Raw genomic sequence first — 22,163 nt, 5'->3', positions numbered from 1 at the left:
TTGAGTAAAATGGACCTATATTCTCAGGAGTTCAGAAGAATGAGAGGTGATCTCATTGAAACGTATAAAATTCTTAGAGGATTTGATAGGGTAGGGGGCTGCTTCCCCTGGCTGGAGAGTCTAGAACTAGGAGTCACTGTCTCAAGATATGGGGCTGACCATTTAGGACTGAGATGAGGTAAAGTTTCTTCACTCAGAGGGTAGTACCCTAGAGGGCTGTGGTGCTCAGTTGTTGAGTATATTCAAGACTGAGATTTGATAGATTTTTGGACACTAAGGGAATCAAGGGTTATGGGGATAGGGCGGGAAAGTGGAGTTGAGGTAGAAGATCAGCCATGATCTTATTGAATGGCTGGGCAGTGTGGCCTACGACTGCTCCTATTTCTAATGTTCTTACGAATACTTTGAGGCATAGCAATTGAATATTCTGTTTTGGATCTTGCAAATTCAGTACAATTTGGCGTAATTATTTTAATTTGCTTCTTGAAATTTCGATGTGGAATATTTTGACATAACCATTGACTCTTCAAGGGTTTTTAAAATAAATTTCAACTATATGAAGATTGGATAGTGCTTCCTCTCTGTTATTCATTTAGCTCTGCACATAAGTATGATTCTCTTCAGAGCTCTCAAATATTTCTTGTAAACTTAACAAACATAGTACCAGCATTTTTCTGATGACTTTTGTAGCTCTTTAAGCACTTCATAAAAATTGCTTTGTTGGAAAATGGTTATCATCTGTATTACAATTCAGGCTACTTCACAATGCTGATAATTGTGCTGTCTGTTAGTCATTTTCATAGGCAAGTCTGCACCTCCTGAAACATAACTATGTGTACAAAATATCTGGGATAGTGAGCCAAAGGGTGGACAATGAATCTTTTTATCGTTGAGGTATGCACTGGAAATATAGGGTGCCAGCATATACTCTTAATCTGTACACCTGGTAGAAGAATACCACGGACTGATGGTGCAGCTAAACTACTAATTTGAGTTTATTGTAAGAAATACATTTTTACAGAAGTGAGAATGTATCAGCTAGCAATGCATTACTTAATGTTCACAGGTACACTAATCTGTTCTGATTGTAGCAGGAGCTGTTTTGAGGTTTTTGGAATTTTTTAAATCAGAATTGTTTAACTGAAGTAATAAATGTAAATTGGATCTAAGAGCCAGAGAGGTTTGGCTCACTATTACAATCTGGAGCTGAACTGAAGAAATCATCAGTAGTTATCATTCATTCCCAGCCTGTACTGCTTTTAGACACAGAACTGGTTTTCAGAATTAGAACAATAACAAGAGATATAGGAACATAGGAGTAGGCCATTCAGCCCCTCATGACTGCTCCGCCATTTGATAAGATCATGGCTGATCTGTGATCTAGCTCCATATACCTGCCTTTGGCCCATATCCCTTAATACCTTTGGTTGCCAAAAAGCTATCTATCTCAGATTTAAATTTAGCAATTGAGCTAGTATCAATTGCTGTTTGTGTTTAGAAATGTTTTCTAATCTCGCTCCTGAAAGGTCTGGCTCTAATTTTTAGACTGTGCCCCCTACTCCTAAAATCCCCAACCAGCAGAAATAGTTTCTCTCTCTCTCCACCCTATCCGTTCCCCTTAATATCTTATAAACTTCGATCAGATCACCCCATAACCTTCGAAACTCTGGAGAATACAACCCCAATTTGTGTAATCTCTCCTCGTAACTTAACCCTTGAAGTCCGGGTATCATTCTAGTAAACCTACGCTGCACTCCCTCCAAGGCCAACATGTCCTTCCGAAGGTGCGGTGCCCAGAACTGCTCACAGTACTCCAGGTGCGGTCTAACCAGGGTTTTGTATAGCTGCAGCATAACTTCTGCCCCCTTGTACTCCAGTCCTCCAGATATAAAGGCCAGCATTCCATTAGCCTTATTGATTAATTTCTGCACCTGTTCATGACACTTCAATGAACTATGTACCTGAACCCCAAGTCCCTTTGGACATCCACAGTTTTTAACTTTTTACCATTTAGAAAGTACCCTGTTCTATCCTTTTTTGATCCAAAGTGGATGACCTCACATTTGTCTACATTGAATTCCATTTGCCACAATTTTGCCCATTCACCTAATCTATCAATATCGCTTTGTAATTTTATGTTTTCATCTACACTGCTTACAATGCCACCAATCTTTGTGTCATCGGCAAACTTAGATATGAGACTTTCTATGCCTTCATCTAAGTCATTAATAAATATTGTGAATAATTGAGGCCCCAAGACAGATCCCTGCGGGACTCCACTAGTCACATCCTGCCAATGTGAATACTTATCCATTATCCCTACTCTCTGTCGCCTTTCGCTCAGCCAACTTCCTAACCAAGTCCGTACTTTTCCCTCTATTCCATGGGCTTCCAACTTAGCTAACAGTCTCTTATGTGGGACCTTATCAAATGCCTTCTGGAAGTCCATATAAATAACATCCATTGACATTCCCCTGTCCACTACTTTAGTCACCTCTTCAAAAAATTCAATCAGGTTTGTCAGGCACGACCTACCTTTCACAAATCCATGCTGGCTCTCCCTGATTACCTGAAAATTCTCAAGGTGTTCAGTCACCCTATCCAGCAATTTCCCCACAACAGATAACCATGTGCACCTTGTTAGTTTCTTGGAAACACAGCTAATTTTTGATGGTTCAGCCATTAGGGATAGCAATAGCATCTCCTTGTGTAGTGGCAAACTTGTATGTGTATACGTAAAAAACTTGGGTTTGTATAAATGTCCTGTCAATTTTTTTCCTATTATAAATTCATATGTCAGCTTGTCATGCTAGAATAATAGCCTCCTGCCAGTGGAAGCACTGCAGCACCATCATGGTTGGGAGGGTGTTATTAGTGTGACAAATTACGTAGGTAATTTCCATAGGAATTTATAACAGAAATATAAAAATGACAGCCAAATATAATCTTAAAATAAGAGTTGAATTATGTCTGAGCACCTTCGTCCAATTATCTCCCACTTCAACCGAAGACTACAGTTGGACTTGTGTGCAATGCTATGGAAGATCAACTAATATAAAATAACATAGTACAAGCCTGACTTGTCTAGACCTGATAAGAGGCTGCTTTCAAAGAGGCATATTGATCTCCCCTGCACTTCAATGTCAAACCAAGTTTATGAATTTTCTTCTTCACAAAAAAATCTTTCCCAGTAAAAGTCACAGAAGCCATTTTTATATTGTATTGGGTACAGTCTATTAATGTATATAATATAGATATCCTTATGATCTGAAACAACATATCCTCAAGTGCATTTGCCTGTTAGTGTTTCAGTGTAATATCATTCTCAGATTTCATCCTTAGCGGAATACTATGTAGTTGGAAAGAGAGGTTCAAACTTCGATTTTAAGATAAGCACAAAGAAATAACTACTTTCAGTCAGAGAATATTTAATCACAACTTTCCCATGGGAGGGCTATAGTCTGTGAATCTACATGGCCTTAAATTGAATTTCTTTTTCTTCAATGCCTAAGATCTCATAAGCAGCTATGTTGTATTCTTCAAATCTGGTACTAGCCTATATTTAGCACCATATTTCTGTATTGAGGAATAAAAAATTCTTCAGCTTCCAGCTGTGACTTTTAGACTGTTGCAATAAACCGTATTAATTTTGGCTTAAACATGTAACCTATTTTAATGTATATCTATCTGAAAACAATCAGTGCCATAAATTTAATAGGTTTTCAACCAGTGTTTAATTTTTGATCATAAATCTGACATCTAATGTTGACCAGGTTCAGGCAGTTTATGGACTTCAACCTGGAGATATATTTTTTCCCCTTTCGTCAGTTTTCCCCTGCCTGTTCTATCTCCTCTCAGGCTGTAACTTTTTGCAGACATATGGTTTTACAGGCATTGGTGATCATTGGTATCTTGCCCAAATAGCCATTTTTCATGCGAGAGCCTGGATGATGCATGCCAGGAGGCTATTTAACCACGAGGGAACACCATAACCAAGCCCAATCCTATACTTTCCCAATGTCCCATCCACAAATACATTCCCAGAAGGGGTTGCTGGTTAGTAATTAGGTGATCTAACCCTGTTTCTTTTTTTTGTGTTCTGCCTTTCTTTTCTCCTCCCCCAACTCCCCCAAAGAAAATACTGCAGCTGAGTCCAATATAAAGGGCCCCCCAAAGCTACCTGGCTGAGATTAGGTAATTTGTCAGACTGGAGTTTGAACCAACTACTCTTCTAGTCCTATGGCTAACTACCCACTGACTTAACCAGCGACATTGGCGAGTAATCCTAGAGCGTTTCAGTTCAAATACATGGCATCTAGTGAGGGAAGTTTGCTGATTCTCAGTGAGACCAGTAGATGGAGCACTAGTAGTGAATGGGGTGGTGAATAAACTGCTGGGATCAATTCTTTCCTGTAGAATTACACATTCCATTTATAAAACACTGGTTCGGCCACAACTGGAGTATTGTGTCCAGTTCTGGGCACTGCACTTCAGGAAAGATGTGCAGAAGAGATTTACTAGAATGATTCCAGGGATGAGGGACTTCAATTACGTGGATAGACTGGAGAAGCTGGGGTTGTTATCATTGGAACAGAGACTGTTGTGAGGCGATTTGATAGAGGTATTCAAAATCATGAAGGGTCTAGGCAGAGTAGATAGAGAAACTGTCCCCATTGGCGGACGGGTCAAGGACCAGAGGGCATAGATTTAAGGTGACTGGCAAAAGAACCAAAGATGACATGAGGAAAAGCTTTTTTACACAGCGAGTGGTTAGGATCTGGCATGGAATGCACTGCCCGAAGGGGTGGTAGAGGCTGATTCAATCATGGCCTTCAAAAAGGAACTGGATAAGTACTTGAAAAGAAAAAATTTGCAGGGCTACAGGGAAAGGGCGGGGGAGTGGGACTAGCTGGATTATTCTTGCATAGAGCCGGCGCAGACTCGATGGGCCGAATGGTGTCCGTCTGTGCTGTAACCTTTCTATGATTCATCCAGTTGGATGTGGACTGCCATTGGGTGCAACCATGGCGAAGATTGTGGTCTTTCCATCATGTGAAATGTCTATTAAACACCAGACTGTTTGCAATCTTGACGTCTATTTGACCCCATGCCCTCTCCATCACCAAGACCACCTATTTCCACCTCCATAACATCGCCCGCCTCAAATTACCTGCTGCTGAAACCCTTATCCATGCCGTTGTTACCTCTCGACTCTCCTGGCCAGCCCCCCACATTGCACTCTCAATAAACTTGGGTTCCTCCAAAACTCTGCTGCCCATATCCTAACTCACACCAAGTCCTGTTCACCCATCATCCTGTGCTCGCTGACCTACATTGCCTCCCGGTCCAGTAATGTCCTGATTTTAAAATTTTTAGCCTCGTTTTCAGAGTCCATGGCGTCACCCCTCGCTATCTCTGTAACCTCCTCCAGTCTTACAACCCTCAGAGATCTCTGCGCTCTTCTAATTCTGGCCTTTTGCGCATCCCCAATTTTCTTCGTTCCACCGTTGGCGGCCGTGCTTTCAGCTGCCTACACCCGAAGCTCTAGAATTTCTTCCCTAAACCTCTCTGCCTCTCTCTCCTCCTTTTAAGATGCTACTTAAAACCTACCTCCTTGACCAAGCTTTTGATCACCTGTCCTAATATCTCCTGATGTGGTTCGGTGTCAAATTTTGTTTGAAAATCGCTCCTGTGAAGCGCCTCGATGCATTTTACTACGTTAAAGGCGCTATATAAATGCAAAATGTTGTTGTGAAGAATAAATAGAGTACTGTATAAATGGAGATAAACATGTGCCTTATAAATCAGTTCGACTATTGATTGCAAATGTAGCAGATATACTGTGTAATTAGAAAATAATTTAATGGATCAGTGATTGGTATGGATGTTCGAATCACTGCTTCAAGCACGCATTCTTTATCAAATTTAATTGCCACTTTCAGAGACTGTCAGAGTGAAGGTAGGAGAAATGTTAGGAATCATTGAATTTTACAGCAATAATAGAGGCTGTCAGCACATTGAGTGTGCTAGCTCTCTGAGAGCTATCAACTAAGTCCCATTCCCCAACTCTTTCCCTATATCCTTTTGCATTTTTTTTCAAATATTCCTTTTGAAAAGCTATAATATTTCTGCTATCACTACTGCTTCTGGTCGGACATTTCATGTCATAATCCTCTGTAATTTTTTTAAAAATTCCTAATCTTTCCCTTTGTTGTTTTGGTAATCATCTAAATTTATACCCTATAGTTACTGATTCATCAGCCAGTGCATACTGTTTTCCTTATTTCATAGAATCATAGAAGTTTACAACATGGAAACAGGCCCTTCGGCCCAACATGTCCATGTCGCCCAGTTTATACCACTAAGCTAGTCCCAGTTGCCTGCACTTGGCCCATATCCCTCTATACCCATGTAACTGTCCAAATGCTTTTTAAAAGACAAAATTGTACCCGCCTCTACTACTGCCTCTGGCAGCTCGTTCCAGACACTCACCAACCTTTGAGTGAAAAAATTGCCCCTCTGGACCCTTTTGTATCTCTCCCCTCTCACCTTAAATCTATGTCCCTTCGTTATAGACTCCCCTACCTTTGGGAAAAGATTTTGACTATCTACCTTATCTATGCCCCTCATTATTTTATAGACTTCTATAAGATCACCCCTTAACCTCCTACTCTCCAGGGAAAAAAGTCTCAGTCTGTCTAACCTCTCCCTATAAGTCAAACCATCAAGTCCCGGTAACATCCTAGTAAATCTTTTCTGCACTCTTTCTAGTTTAATAATATCCTTTCTATAATAGGGTGACCAGAACTGTACACGGTATTCCAAGTGTGGCCTTACTAATGTCTTGTACAACTTCAACAAGACATCCCAACTCCTGTATTCAATGTTCTGACCAATGAAACCAAGCATGCTGAATGCCTTCTTCACCACCCTATCCACCTGTGACTCCACTTTCAAGGAGCTATGAACCTGTACTCCTAGATCTCTTTGTTCTATAACTCTCCCCAACGCCCTACCATTAGCGGAGTAGGTCCTGGTCCTGGCCCGATTCGATCTACCAAAATGCATCACCTCACATTTATCTAAATTAAACTCCATCTGCCATTCATCGGCCCACTGGCCCAATTTATCAAGATCCCGTTGCAATCCTAGATAACCTTCTTCACTGTCCACAATGCCACCAATCTTGGTGTCATCTGCAAACTTACTAATCATGCCTCCTAAATTCTCATCCAAATCATTAATATAAATAACAAATAACAGCGGACCCAGCACCGATCCCTGAGGCACACCGCTGGTCACAGGCCTCCAGTTTGAAAAACAACCCTCTACAACCACCCTCTGTCTTCTGCCGTCAATCCAATTTTGTATCCAATTGGCTACCTCACCTTGGATCCCGTGAGATTTAACCTTAGGTAACAACCTGCCATGCGGTACCTTGTCAAAGGCTTTGCTAAAGTCCATGTAGACCACGTCTACTGCACAGCCCTCATCTATCTTCTTGGTTACCCCTTCAAAAAACTCAATCAAATTTGTGAGACATGATTTTCCACTCACAAAACCATGCTGACTGTTCCTAATCAGTCCCTGCCTCTCCAAACGCCCGTAGATCCTGTCTCTCAGAATACCCTCTAACAACTTACCCACTACAGATGTCAGGCTCACTGGTCTGTAGTTCCCAGGCTTTTCCCTGCCGCCCTTCTTAAACAAAGGCACAACATTTGCTACCCTCCAATCTTCAGGCACCTCACCTGTAGCTGTCGATTATTTACCTGATCTAAACCGTTAATTTTAACTACCTCGATCAGATTTCCTTTTAATCGTCTTTGTTCTAAGGAAAAAAGTTCCAGTTTCTCTTGTCTCTCCTCATAACTGAAGTATTTCTCAGGCATCACCGTAGTAAATTTCTTCTGCATCCTCTATGGCTCTGACATCTTTCCAAAGTAGGGCGCGCAAACTGGATGCAGTATTCTAACTGGTCTAATCAATAATTTGTATAGGTTTTGCATTAAATTTTTGAATTTTTACTCTTGACCCTATTTAGAAAACTTTTTTTTTACAGCTTTAAACGTTTTGATATCTGAACCCCAAGTCTCTCTGCTCTCATTTTAAAATGTTTAGTGTATATTTCCTTTCTGTATTCCTCCCAAAATGTATTACCTCATATTTCTTCACATTAAATGTTATCTGATATCCCCCTATCAAATTTATTGATTTATCTTCCTAAAGTTTCTTGCAGTTTTCTTCATGGTTATTTGTTCTTCATAATTTTCCTGTTTTTCCCTCAATTTTTCCTACATCCCTTTTAACACTTATGGTCAATGATACTGACAGATCAGAAACCCATTTAAAAGTATGAAACTGTTTATTTATAAAGGTGACACATCAAAGTGGATTTTATATTTTTAAAATCTGAATGACTGAGTGTCATTAATTAATAAGTAATCATTCTTGATGCTGGAAACACTCAATGTCAGGCAGCAGCTTGGACAGAGGATCAGACAAAGGATCATAGACCTAAAATGCTAACCATACCTTCTATCCATGGATGCTGCTGACCTGCTGAGTGTTCCCAGCATTATCTGTTTTTATATCAGATGCCCAGCATCTGCAGTATTTTGCTTTTTGTTCCATGATTGTGTTATTTTCATCTAGATTGGATGCAAGGTGGCCTGGATGTGCGATATGCAAAAACAAAAATCCCAGAAAACATTACTATATAACAAAGGCCAATGACAACTTCTTCCTCCATTGTTTCAGTGATCTTAAATATATGCCTTCTAGTTGCTAATTCACCAGAAAAGTGGAAATAATCTTTCACAAAAAGGTGAGCTTCTCCATTTGAGATTGGAATAATAGGGAGTCGTTCTTGCAGGAAGCAAATCTAAAATCGCATTCTCTAAAAGTGCTTTGCATTACTATTAAGTCTAATTTGTTAGAGGTTTGTCTCCTCGGACCATATGTTGCTGTCCTTTGTTTCATGGCCTCACCAGAGGCTGGGGGTGGACCCGGGGGTGAATTCACTACATCGTTTACAATCTGATTTGCGGAGCCGTTTCAGGACAGTATCAGAGAAGCTTAATGAAGCTTTGGAGACTTTTAGAAAGTTTCCATGTAATGGGGCATTGCACTCTACAGTAGTAGGGGCCGTAGGAACTCATGAGCTCAAATGCCATCAACTTCCTAAACCTCTGGGTTGTTTACACTAGTGTAGCTGGCAGAGTGAGAACCACACATTTCACACTGGATGTATTCAGTAGTGTGCAGGTACCTACAGTGCAATTGAAATAAAAGTTGAAACTAGTCCTTCAGAAAGAGAATTTACAAGAATGATTTACTTTTGACAACTAGTGCTTAAGCATTAGGCTTATTTTAGTATCAAGCTGTCTTGGCATAATTCACAGAACGTCCCACAAATATAAAATTTGAATGGCCACAAAAACAAATGTAGGTCAATCTGTTTTTCTCCTCTAATTTAAATATGGGTTTATGCCAGTCAAGTGTGTTTATTTTTTTTTAAAAATGTGATGTACAGCAAAACAAAGTATGTAAAAGAAAAGAAAGAACTTGCATTTATATAGTGCCTTTCACAACCTCAGGACGTCCCAAACACTTTACAGCCAATGAAGTATTTTTGAAGTGTAGTGACTGTTATAATGTAGAAAAATGGCAGCCAGTTTGCGCACAGCAAGGTCCCACAAATGGTAATGACCAGATAATCTGTTTTTTAGTGATGTTAGTTAAGGGCTAAACGTTGGCTAGGACTCTTCTGTTCCTCTTCGAATAGTGCCATGGGATCTTCTACGTCCACCTGAGAGGGCAGGTTTGATGTCTCATTTGAAAGACAGCACCTCAGACAGTGCAGCTCTCCCTCAGTACAGCACTGGAGTGTCAGCCTAGATTATGTGCTTAAGTCTCTGGAGTGGGGCTTGAACCCATGATCTTCTGACTCAGTGTATTGTCTGAAGTGGTGTCTGATATATAGAGGGAAGAAAAGCATCAACTACTGATGTCTGCCTCTTCCGTAGCCATTCTTTCTGATCCTTTGCCAAAGGAGTGTCATGACTCCCTTGAATTCGCCTTCCCACTTCAGTTGTTTTGATGGTACATTTGCTAACTCTTAGAAAAATCGGATGTTTTTTGGCTCACTTTTCTCCATTAATCTGAATGATCTTTGCGCCGAACCTACTTGCATTGTTTCATTTCGTTAGACCATTATGACCAACATCAAATTTTATCCCTGTCAAGTCTGCTGGAAACTCTGCTGTCTGGACTAAAACAAGATTACTGATCTTGACAGTATCCTTCCTAGTATCAAGATACGTCTCCAAACTTACTATTATTCTGTGCCATCTCTTCGATCTTATTCCAGTTCATCTTTCCTTCTTAAAAGTATGTCCAATATGAAGTCGTAGGTGACACATTTTAAAAACATATTTATAATAATTGTATTTCTGCTTACAATCCTTGTGTTAATGTGCTTTTTTAAAAAAAAACTTTAGATGAATTTGTGTGGTCTTTAATATTACATATACTTTTAATTTGCTACTTTGACAAGTATTTGATTAAAGTTGTAAGTGACAATAAATATTGAATTTATACTGTGTTCATATTCAAATGGAGCATACAAAGGAATCCACTGTATTTTATAGTGTGTCTTCCTACATTTTTTTAAAAAACCTTTCATTGACTGATTATTGTATTTCACCCCTCCAGCATGAACAAGCAGAGTGGGACATCCTAAATAAGCTTCTTCAGCACCATGGCTTCAAACCAGTAAAGCTTGCAGACCCACAAACAAGTAAAAACCTGAGAGGTAAACAAGCTGATGAATCCAGCAAGCTACTCTACTGGCCTGTTAGTGTTCAATTCACGTTTAGGGTGTATTTACATTACAACTGTAGCAGCAGATAAAGCTGTTTTGCTAAGCATCAATGGTGCAATAATTGTGTTAAAGTAATCTAAATCTGGTGTCCGGGCACGACTTCACAGTGGAGCAATCCTGGAAGAAGGAATCTTGCTTTGGAGGCTGTTTGGGCCATCACACCCAATTTATACCAAGTTTAGAGTTGATGTGATGCTGAAACTGCTCCTTGCTGATGTTAAACCTATTGTTTTCTTGCAAGATTGAGCAATAGTAGGAGTTTTGTATGATTGTGTGAAGAACATCAGTGGCTTTGTGTATCCCAAGGAGGCGTCTTAAGGTATTGATTGGAAAATGCAGAGAACATCTGTTACAATTGTTTCACATTTGTACGTGAGAGTGGCAACATTTAGCCTGCACGTACTCTCAAGTTTTAAAATTTATAAACTACTAATGACTTGAGGTAGCCATTGTTCTGTTTTCCTATAAGGATTTTTAAGTCAAGCTAATTACACCTTTTTAAACTATCATAGATGTGGTTCTTCTGGACAAACAGTCAGCCGTGGATATCAGAGAGGTGGTGAAGACTCTAATGAAAGACACAGAGCGACGTCAAGCATTAATCTGGGATCTTATCCAGTCTAACAAGGAACTGAAGTAAAGCAGCCGCACGACTTTTTCACCAAACAAAAATGAACTGTTAAAATCAAACCTTTTTGTAAATACTGTGTATTTACTAATACAAACAACCATACCAGCTTATCTATCTGCCTGTAATATTATAATACTATAGTGATGAGGTAATGTTGACTGGTCTGTGATCATAACTCGCATTAATAAATCGGGTTGCAAAATTAGTCCCTGCTACCCACATGACGCCATGGACCAATATGATCCACACAAGGCGGAGATTTTTTTTTAATCATATCATATAGTAGGTACAGCACAGGAGGAGGCCATTCGGCCCGTTGTGCCTGTGCCGGATCTTTGAAAGAGCTGTCCAATTAGTCCCATTCCCCAGCTCTTTCCCCATAGCCCTGTAAATTTTTCCCTTCACTTATTTATCTAATTCCCTTTTGAAAGTTAATATTGAGTCTGCTTCCACCACCCCTTCAGGCAGTGCATTCCAGATCATTACAACTCGCTATGTAAAAAAAAAGTTTCCTCATGTTGCCTCTGGCTCTTTTGCTGATCACCTTAAATCTGCGTCCTCTGGTTACTGACCCTTCTGCTACTGGAAACAGTTTTTGCTTATTTACTCTGTCAAAACCGTTCATGATTTTGAACACCACTATCAAATCACCCCTTAACCTCTCTGTTCTAAGGAGAACAACCCCAGCTTCTCCAATCTCTCCATTTAACTGAAGTCATTCATCCCTGGTAGCTTTCTAGTAAATCTCTTTTGCACCCTCTCTAAGGCCTTGACATCCTTCCTAAAATGTGGAGCCCAGAATCGGACACAATATTCCAGCTGAGGCCTAACCAGTGTTTTATAAAGGTTTAGCATAACTTCCTTGCTTTTGTACTCTATGCTTCTATTAGTAAAGCCCTGGATGCCATATGTTTTTTTAATAGCCTTCCCAACTTGTCCTGCCACCGTCAAAGATTTGAGTATGTGCACCCCCAGGTCTTTGTTCCTGTACCCCTTTAAAAATTGTACCGTTTAGTTTAAATTACTTCTCATTCTTCCTACCGAAATGCATCACTTCACACTTCTGTGTTAAATTTCATCTGCCATGTGTCTGCCCATTTCACCAGTCAGTCTGTCCTCCTGAAGTCTGTTACCATCCTCCACATTGTTTACTACATTTGAATTTCGTGTCATCTGCAAACTTTGAAATTATATCCTCTATACCCAAGTCCAAGTCATTAATATATATGTCAAAAAGAGCTGTGGTTCTAATACTGACCCCTGGGAAACACCACTGTATAGTTCCCTCCAGTCTGAAAAACAACAGTTCGCCACTACTCTCTGCTTTCCGTCACCTTGCCAATTTTGTATCCACGCTGCCACTTTCCCTTTAATCCCATGGACTTTAATTTTGCTAACAAGTCTATTATGTACTACTTTATCAAATGCCTTTTGAAAGTCCATATATACATGAACCGCACTGCCCTCATCAACCCTCTCTGATACTTCATCAAAGAACTCCATCAAATACTTTTATTTCCACTTTCTATTTTAAAATTATTTTTAACGGCTTTCGTTTAATTTTTAATTTTCTTTTAATGCCATGCGGTCAGCCTCTGCTGTGTTGGACTTGAATTTCCCCTCTGAATCTGACCACACGCTGAGTCCTATCCAGTTTGACATGACAACTTGTGTCTTTAGCGTCTTTTAAGGTGAGAGGGGAGAGATACAAAAGGGTCCAGAGGGGCAATTTTTTCACTCAAAGGGTGGTGAGTGTCTGGAACGAGCTGCCAGAGGCAGTAGTAGAAGCGGGTACAATTTTGTCTTTTAAAAAGCATTTGGACAGTTACATGGGTAAGATGGGTATAGAGGGATATGGGCCAAGTGCAGGCAATTGGGACTAGCTTAGTGGTATAAACTGGGCGACATGGACATGTTGGGCCGAAGGGCCTGTTTCCATGTTGTAAACTTCTATGATTCTTTAACGTAGTAAAACATCCCAAGGCGCTTCATTGGAGCATAACCAGACACCGAGCTACCTAAGTACATATTCGGACAGGTGAAAGCTTTGTCAAAGAGGTTGGTTTTAAGGAGCGCCTTAAAGGAGGAGAGAGAGGTGGAGAGATTTAGGGAGGGAATTCCAGACCTTGGGTCTTAGACAGCTGAAGGCATAGCTGCCAATGTTAGGGCAAAAGAAATCGGGGAAGCACAGGCCAGAATTGGAGGAGAGATCCTGAGGAGGAGGAGTTTACAGAGACTGGGAAGGATTTGAAAATAAGGATGAGAATTTTCAATTCGCCACATTGCTGGACTGGGAGCCAATGTAGGTCAGTGAGCACGGTGATGGGTGAATAGGACGTGCAAGTTAGGATATGGGCAGCAGAGTTTTGGATAAGCTGAAGTTTACGGAGAGTGGAGGATGGGAGGACGACCAGGAGAGCATTGGAATAGTCTAATCTGCAGGTAACAAAAGCATGAATGAGTGTTTCAGCAGCAGATGAGCTGAGGCAGGGGAGGAGACGGGCGATATGGAGGTGGAAGTGGGTGGTCTTGGTGATGGAGCATATGAGGTCGGAAGCTCAGCTCGGTCAAATAGGATGCCAAGGTTACAAACAGTCTGGTTCAGACTTGCACTGGTACCTAGGTATAATGTAGTTTTGTGAAAATGTTGCATTTTGAAGCATTAAGAACATAAGAAGCAGGAGTAGGCCATCCGGCCCCTTGAGCCTGCTCCGCCATTCAACAGGGTCATGGCTGATCTTCTACCTCAACGCCATTTTTCCTGCACCATCCCCATATCCTTTGATGCCTTTAATATCTAGAAATCTGTCGATCTCTGTTTTGAATGTACTCAATGACTGAGCATCCACAGCCCTCTGGGATAGAGAATTCCAAAGATTCACCACCCTCTGAGTGAAGAAATTGCTCCTCTTCTCAGTCCTAGATGGCCTACCTCTTATTCTGAGACTGTGACCCCTGGTTCCAGACTCCCCAGCAAGGGAAACATCTTCCTTGCATCTACCCTGTCAAGCCCTGTAAGAATTTTGAATGTTTCAATACAATCACCTCTCATTCTTCTAAACTCTAGAGAATACAAGCCCAGTCTACCAGTTTTAACTGGTAGACTGGAGCAGACACGACCCTTTTCCACCCCCTGCTTTGAGTGATCTAGATGGAGGCAATACAGCCAAATTGGAGTAAGAATCACCTGCAGTTCAGTGTCATTTTTCAACCACATCTCTGATCTAGGCATTATTTTTTAAAAGGTGCAGAATGCTTAGAGCATAGTTGAAACCTGCTTGTGCTCCAGTTGAATACTTAGATATTAGAACATGTGCACTGTAGACACAAACTTGGTCTATATTTGTCCTATTTAAAAAAAAAAGTTGAAATGTACATAAATTTTATTAGAATTGTATAACAGAAGTAGAAATTCATTTATTTTCAGTGGTATTCAGTTGGGCTACCCTCTAGACCATTTTGTAAGCCTGCCAACCAGTATTGTAACTTGAGTCTGGTGAACAGGCTCAAAGGACTGAATGGTCTATTCCTGTTCACATGTAATTTTTAGAAATTAAGGGTAATCCAACCCTCCACTTTCCCTTTAGATTGTTATGTTACTTGCAAATGTATAAGATATTTAAAGAAATAGAAAAAATTGAGCTTAAATAATGTTTTCAGATATTTCAGGGCAGAAGGATGAGGATACAGGTTGAGGGTTAGGACATGTGTTGAAGTACTATTTTGCTCACAGGATAATCAACAGCTGCAGCAGGTTGCGAGGAAGCGGAGAGCTGAAGCCAGGGCACACAACTCCATTAAGAAATAGCTAGACGTTATAATGTGAAGGTCATAGAATCATAGAAAATTTACGGCATAGGAGGCGGCCATTCAGCCCACCATGTCCGCGCCAGCTGAAAATGAGCCACTCAGCCTAATTCCACTTTCCAGCACTTGGGCCGTAGCCTTGTAGGTCATGGCATTTCTGGTGCACATCCAGGTACTTTTTAAATGAGTTGAGGATTTCTGCTTCTACCACCCTTTCAGACAGTGAGTTCCAGACCCCTACTACTCTCTGCGTGAAAAACTTTTTCCTCAGCCCCCCTCTAATCCTTCAACCAATCACTTTAAATCTATGCCCCCTGGTCATTGACCTCTCTGCTAAGGGAAATAGTTCCTTCCTATCTCTAGGCCCCTCATAATTTTGTACACCTCAATTAAATCACCCCCCAGCCTCCTCTGTTCCAAAGAGAACAACCCCACCCTATCCAATCTTTCGTCATAGCTAAAATTCTCCAGTCCTGGCAACATCCTCATAAATCTCCTCTGTACCCTCTAGTGCAATTACATCCTTCCTGTAATATGACCAGAACTGTACACAGTACTCAAGCTGTGGCCTAACCAGTGTTTTATACAGTTCCAGCATAACCTCCCTGCTCTTATATTCTATGCCTCAGCTAATAAAGGAAAGTATTCCATATACCTTCTTAACCACCTTATCTACATGTCCTGCTACCTTCAGGGATCTGTGGATATGTACTCCACAGTCCCTCACTTCCTCTACACTATTCAGTATCCTCCAATTTGTTGTGTACTCCCGTGCCTTGTTTGCCCTCCCCAAATTTATTACCATAAACTTCTCCGGATTGAATTCCATTTGCCACTGTTCTGCCCACCTGACCAGTCCATTGGTATCTTCCTGCAGTCTACAGCTTTCCTCCTCACTATCAACCACAGGGCCAATTTTTGTACCATCTGCAAACTTCTTAATCATGCCCCCTACATTTAAGTCCAAATCATTAATATATATCAAAAAAAAAAAGGGGACCTAGTACTGAGCCCTACGGAACCCCACTGGAAACAGCCGTCAAGTCACAAAAACAACCATCGACCATCACCCTTTGCTTCCTGCCACTGAGCCAATTTTAGATCCAACTTGCCACTCTCCCTTGGATCCCATGGGCTTGTACATTTTTGACCAGTCTGCCATGTGGGACCTCGTCAAAAGTCTTGCTAAAATCCATGTTGACTACATCAAATGCACTACCCTCATCGACCCTCCTTATTCGTGCCTCAAAAAATTCAATCAAGTTAGTCAGATAAGACTTTCCCTTAACAAATCCAAGCTGACTGTCCTTGATTACTTCTTGCCTTTCTAAGTCCTGTCCCTCAGATTTGATTCCAATAATTTGCCCACCACCGAGGTTAGACTGGTCTGTAATTACTCGGTCTATCCCTCGCACACTTTTTAAACAACGGTACAACGTTAGTAGTCCTCCAATCCTCCCACACCACACTTGTATCCAGTGAGGATTGGAAAATGATGGTCAGAGCCTCTGCTATTCTCTCCCTTGCTTCTCTTAACAGCCTGGGATACATTTCATTCTGTCCTGGTGATTTATCTACTTTCAAAGATGCTAATCCCCTTAATACTTCCTCTCACTAAGTTTATCCCATCCAATATTTCACACTCTTCCTCCTTAACTACTATGTCTGCATCATCCCTCTCTTTTGTGAAGATAGATTCAAAGTATTCATTAAGAACCATACCCACATCTACCACCTCCACACATAGGTTACCTTTTTGGTCTCTAATAGGCCCTACTCTTTCCTTAGTTATCCTCTTACTCTTAATGTATTTATAAAACATCTTTGGTTTTCCTTGATTTTACTTTCCAATATTTTTTCATACCCTCTCTGCTTTCCTAATTTCCTTTTTAATTTCACCCCTGCACTTTTTATACTCCTCTAGACTTTCTGTAGTATTGAGTTCTTGGTGTCTGACATAAGATGCTAGGATTGGTATTCTGTAAGGTCATCAAATGGGCCTATCTTGTGAATTTTGTAAATGGTCTGCAAATGTTAACTTGTCTTTTTACACTGGAGTTCATGCCAAGTGGTTTGAGCAATACTACAGAAGAGAAAATTTACCACCATTTAGATATAGGAAAAGTGTTCTTTTTACCATGTAGAATGCAGAAATTACTATCACAATCCCCAACAATGCTTTCATCTTTTTTTAAAAGTTAGCACCTTGGTTATGATTCTGATGGACTTTAAGAAAGTTATAGTGCACTTCAGCCCCTGGCATACAGCAATGGGTGGATTTGCCTGCCATGTAAAGAAAAGAAAGACTTGCATTTATATAGCTCCTTTCACAACCTCAGTACATCACAAAGTGCTTTACAACCAATGAAGTTCTTTTGAAGTGTAGTCACTTGTAGGAAACGCTACAGCTAATTTGCGCACAGCAAGGTCTCGCACAGAGCAATGAGATAATCTGCTTTGGTGAAGTTGGTTGAGGGAGAATTATTGACCAGGATACCGGGGGAGAATGCTCCTGCTCTTCTAAATCGTGTAATGGATTTTTTTACACCTACCTGGGGGCAGACGGGGCCTCGGTTTAATGTCTCATCTGAAAGACGGCAGCTCCGACAGTGCAGCACTTCCTCAGTACTGCATTGATGTGTCAGCCTAGATTATTTATTTAAAAAACCATAACATTGCGTAATAAAAAATCTCATTTAAGCCAATTTGTTATGTCAATACACTTGTGTAATAATTTATCACCTCAACTTATCTCATCATCAGTACTTCAGCCTAGCATTCTGTAACTCAAAATGCTTTATCCAAACACTACCTAAGTTTAGAAGGAGAAAATGTATAATTGAGCTACTGCTTGCTTTTCCACAGTTCAAGTAGACATAGTATGAACCACATGCACTCCTTATATTTTGCTGAAATCCTAGTGTTGGGGATGATGGAACCTACATGCTCGCCATTTGCTTTATCGAAATGCTAGTGACCAGATTGGTTATGCTAGATTTCCAGCATAGCCTTGTGTAATGCAGCGTAGTGCCAGTGTTATTTCTTCATGAGAGCAAAACAAATTTAAATACAAGTGGGTGAAAACATTTTTAAAAACCTAAATCATCTCTACTATGATGATACTCCCCATAAGAATAGAATATTAATGGTTTGTGGTTACAACAGAACAACTTTTTAAAACAAAATTGCTTTGCTGCCACATTAAATTTCCATCCTTCCTTCATGGGTTGTTAAATGAGATGTATTAAGGCACACTGAGGAAGTAGAATAATCAAATATTTTCAGCTCTGGAAAAATGCAACACATTCTTGCCATGGAACAATAAAACTGAATTTTGCTAATTTCATTGTGCTTTTGAGACAAAAACTGAATATATCTTACCATTGTAGGGATGACCTCCGCCAGCAGCAGAGTAGAGCCTCTCCGAAAGAACAGTGTACATCTGACCTGGAGCAAGTCCATGACAACGTTCAGTCGAAGATTCAGGAGGTACAGGATGACCATTTTGTGACGTGTCGTCAACAGCAAAAGCAAGTTGAGCAACTGCAGCATAATAAACAAGATATGCAGGTAATAGGATTGACATAAACTGCTTATTTGTATTTTAAGACTTGAGTCTCAAGGACTATGGATAATCTATTTGATTTCTGTGATGCATGAAAATTCTAACAATTACTTTCATGATCATTGTAGAAAACAATAGGACTGAGAGGCTATACAATGGAAATAGTAAAATCAAGAAATTACTGTACCTGTTTAGCAAGCCAGCCTAATTAATTTTAATTTCTCAGGACACCTGGGGATGGGCAGTCTGTCTGGCCTTGTCAGTAATGCCCACATCCCACCCCTTCTGGCGGATGCTGGAAACCTGAATAAAAGAAACAAAATGGTGGAAAAACTTAGGTCAGACAGCATCTGGAGAAGGAACAAAGGTCATAGTTTTAGATCTTCTGACCATTTGTCCGAACCCCTGATGAAGGGTCATAAGATCTGAAATGTTAACTTTTGTTCCTTTTGGTCTCATGATAGCTGTTTAATGGGTAAGTCTGTTCAGGTGGATGTTAAAGATCTGCTGGCACTATTTGTTAGCATTTCACCCTCAACGGATAGTCAAGCCCACTTAAATGAATAACTGATAAAAGAATAGAATGTTTAAGAGAATAAAATCTCCACGCACCAATCCCTTTTCAATCTTTTCCAATGATAGCTGTCCCTGTTAAATGAATAAAACTTTTAAATGAAGTGCAAAAGTCTGGATTTATTTATTTAAGCATTGTATTGCCTCGCCTCAATAAAGTCGATGCGTTGTGCCCTTTTTTGCCAATCAATGTGTTAAACTCTGTTTACAAGAGTTTTTGACTAGGTGTGAAAATCGCCTAATAACCAAATCAGTGACGTTTGAGTCCCATTCACCTTATCAGGTGTTAGGGCTCAACCACTTTTGGTAAGTGGTGACAAGTGCTTTTGTTTAAGTGTGAAAACCGCCTCATTAGATGCTGATGTTTAACCTCCGTGATGCACAAAGCCAACACACCCAGACGTCCTATCGTATCATGCAATGGATCCCTGTGTGAGAACCTTTCTGGATACGTCGAGGGCATCCTGAAACCCATCGTACAGGGAACCCCCAGCTTCTGTCGCGACACGACAGACTTCCTACAAAAACTCAGCACCCACGGACCAGTTGAACCAGGAACACTTCGCGCCACGATGGATGTTTCGGCACTCTACATCAGTATCCCCCACGATGACGGCATCGCTACAACAGCATCAGTACTCAACATCAACAACAGCCAATCTCCAGACGCCATCCTACAACTCATCCGCTTCATCCTGGATCACAAAGTCTTCACCTTCGATAACCAGTTCTTTACCCAAACACACGGAACAGCCATGGGGACCAAATTCGCACCCCAATACGCTAACATTTTCATGCACAAGTTAGAGCACGACTTCTTCACTGCACAGGACCTCCAACCAACGCTATACACCAGATACATCGACGACATTTTCTTCCTATGGACCCACGGCGAAGAATCACTGAAGAGACTACACGATAACATCAACAAGTTCCATCCCACCATCAAACTCACCATGGACTACTCCTCAGAATCGGTTTCTTTCTTGGACACACGAATCTCCATCAAAGACGGGCACCTCAGCACCTCACTCTACCACAAGCCCACGGACAACCTCACGATGCACCACTTTTACAGCTTCCACCCTCACCACGTCTCAAAGAGGCCATCGCCTATGGACAGGCCCTGCGAATACACAGGATCTGCTCAGATAAGGAGGAGCGCGATGGACACCTACAGACGCTGAAAGACGCCCTAGTAAGAACGGGATATGACGCTCGACTCGTCGATCGACAGTTCCGATGGGCCACAGCGAAAAATCGCATTGACCTCCTCAGAAGACAAACACGGAACGCAACCAACAGAGTACCCTTCGTCATCCAGTACTTCCACGGAGTGGAGAAACTACGCCATGTTCTCCGCAGCCTTCAACATGTCATCGATGACTATGAACACCTCGCTAAGGCCATCCCCACGCCTCCACTACTCGCCTTCAAACATCTGCCCAACCTCAAACAGACCATCGTTCGCAGCAAATTACCCAGCTTTCAGGAGAACAGTGTCCACGACACCACACAACCCTGCCACGGCAACCTCTGCAAGACATGCCAGATCATCGACACGGATACCACCATCACACGAGAGGACACCACCCACCAGTTACATGGTTCATACTCCTGTGACTCGGCCAACGTTGTCTACCTCATACGTTGCAGGAAAGGATGCCCCGGAGCCTGGTACATTGGCGAGACCATGCAGACACTGCGACAACGGATGAACAGACACCGCGCAACAATCGCCAGACAGGAGGTTTCCCTCCCAGTCGGGGAACACTTCAGCAGTCAAGGACATTCAGCCACCGATCTTCGGGTAAGCATTCTCCAAGGCAGCCTTCGAGACACACGGCAACGCAAAATCGTCGAGCAGAAATTGATAGCCAAGTTCCGCACCCATGAGGACAGCCTCAACCGGGATCTTGGGTTCATGTCATGCTACACGTAACCCCACCAGCGAAAAAAGAGTTATCTGTTTTTAATACAAGTGGTCATTCTCTCTCTTTCTCTTCCTTTCGGATGTTTCTCTCTCTCTCTCTCTCCGTCTTTGGGTTCGGACCGTTTGTATATTAAGTAGTCCTGTATGTAATGTCTCTCTGTCTGATTGCCTTGACAACGGGCAGTTGGAAAGATTATCTGTAATCACCAGGTATTATTCTCTGACTATAAATGCGGTAACCTTCAAGGAATCCCACACTTCACCTGACGAAGGAGAAAGCCTCCGAAAGCTTGTGATTTTCAAATAAAACTGTTGGACTATAACCTGGTGTTGTAAGATTCCTTACATTTGTCCACCCCAGTCCATCACCGGCATCTCCACATCATGGCTTATAACTTACCCACGTTTTTGCAGCACACAAACCCTTTGACAGAAACTGTCTCTGCGAATAATGGAAACAACACCTCTAAAGAGGTTCTTTCTCTTGCTGATAAGGTGAAAGTAATTGCGATGCTAACTGGCCAAAAGTTTCCCAGATTCCTAAAGTGAAATTGCTAAACAGTTTAGTGTATCACAGCCTTTTTTCAAAACTAATTGTGCTGCACTGTAATGTGTATATTGTATGTTACAGCACAGGAGGTGGTCATTTGGCTCATCATGCCTGTGTTGGCTCTTTGAAAGAGCTATCCAATTAGTCCCACTCCTCTGCGCTTTCCCCTGTAACCCTGTAAATGTTTTCCCTTCAAGTATTTACCCAATTCCTTTTGGA

General features: G+C 41.3%; 1 protein-coding gene across 6 annotated transcripts in view; it reads left to right on the top strand.

Moving 5' to 3' along the window:
- cep70 (centrosomal protein 70) overlaps positions 1-22,163 on the top strand; it is a 77,225-nt gene that overhangs the window by 8,015 nt on the left and 47,047 nt on the right. For 5 of the 6 annotated variants that reach the window (XM_067987298.1, XM_067987296.1, XM_067987294.1 and 2 more), the window contains exons 4-6: positions 10,717-10,816; positions 11,398-11,521; positions 18,713-18,893. In XM_067987298.1, coding sequence (XP_067843399.1) covers positions 10,717-10,816; positions 11,398-11,521; positions 18,713-18,893 — 405 coding nt within the window. Of the gene's footprint in view, positions 1-8,655; positions 8,828-10,716; positions 10,817-11,397; positions 11,522-18,712; positions 18,894-22,163 lie in introns of all 6 variants that reach the window. The other variant, XM_067987300.1, reaches the window with a different exon arrangement.

This window comes from Heptranchias perlo, chromosome 7 (genome assembly GCF_035084215.1).
Source record: "Heptranchias perlo isolate sHepPer1 chromosome 7, sHepPer1.hap1, whole genome shotgun sequence".
NCBI lineage: Eukaryota > Metazoa > Chordata > Chondrichthyes > Hexanchiformes > Hexanchidae > Heptranchias > Heptranchias perlo.
The sequence above is the reverse complement of the archived record's forward strand: the minus strand, read 5'-3'. Positions and strand labels throughout refer to the sequence as shown.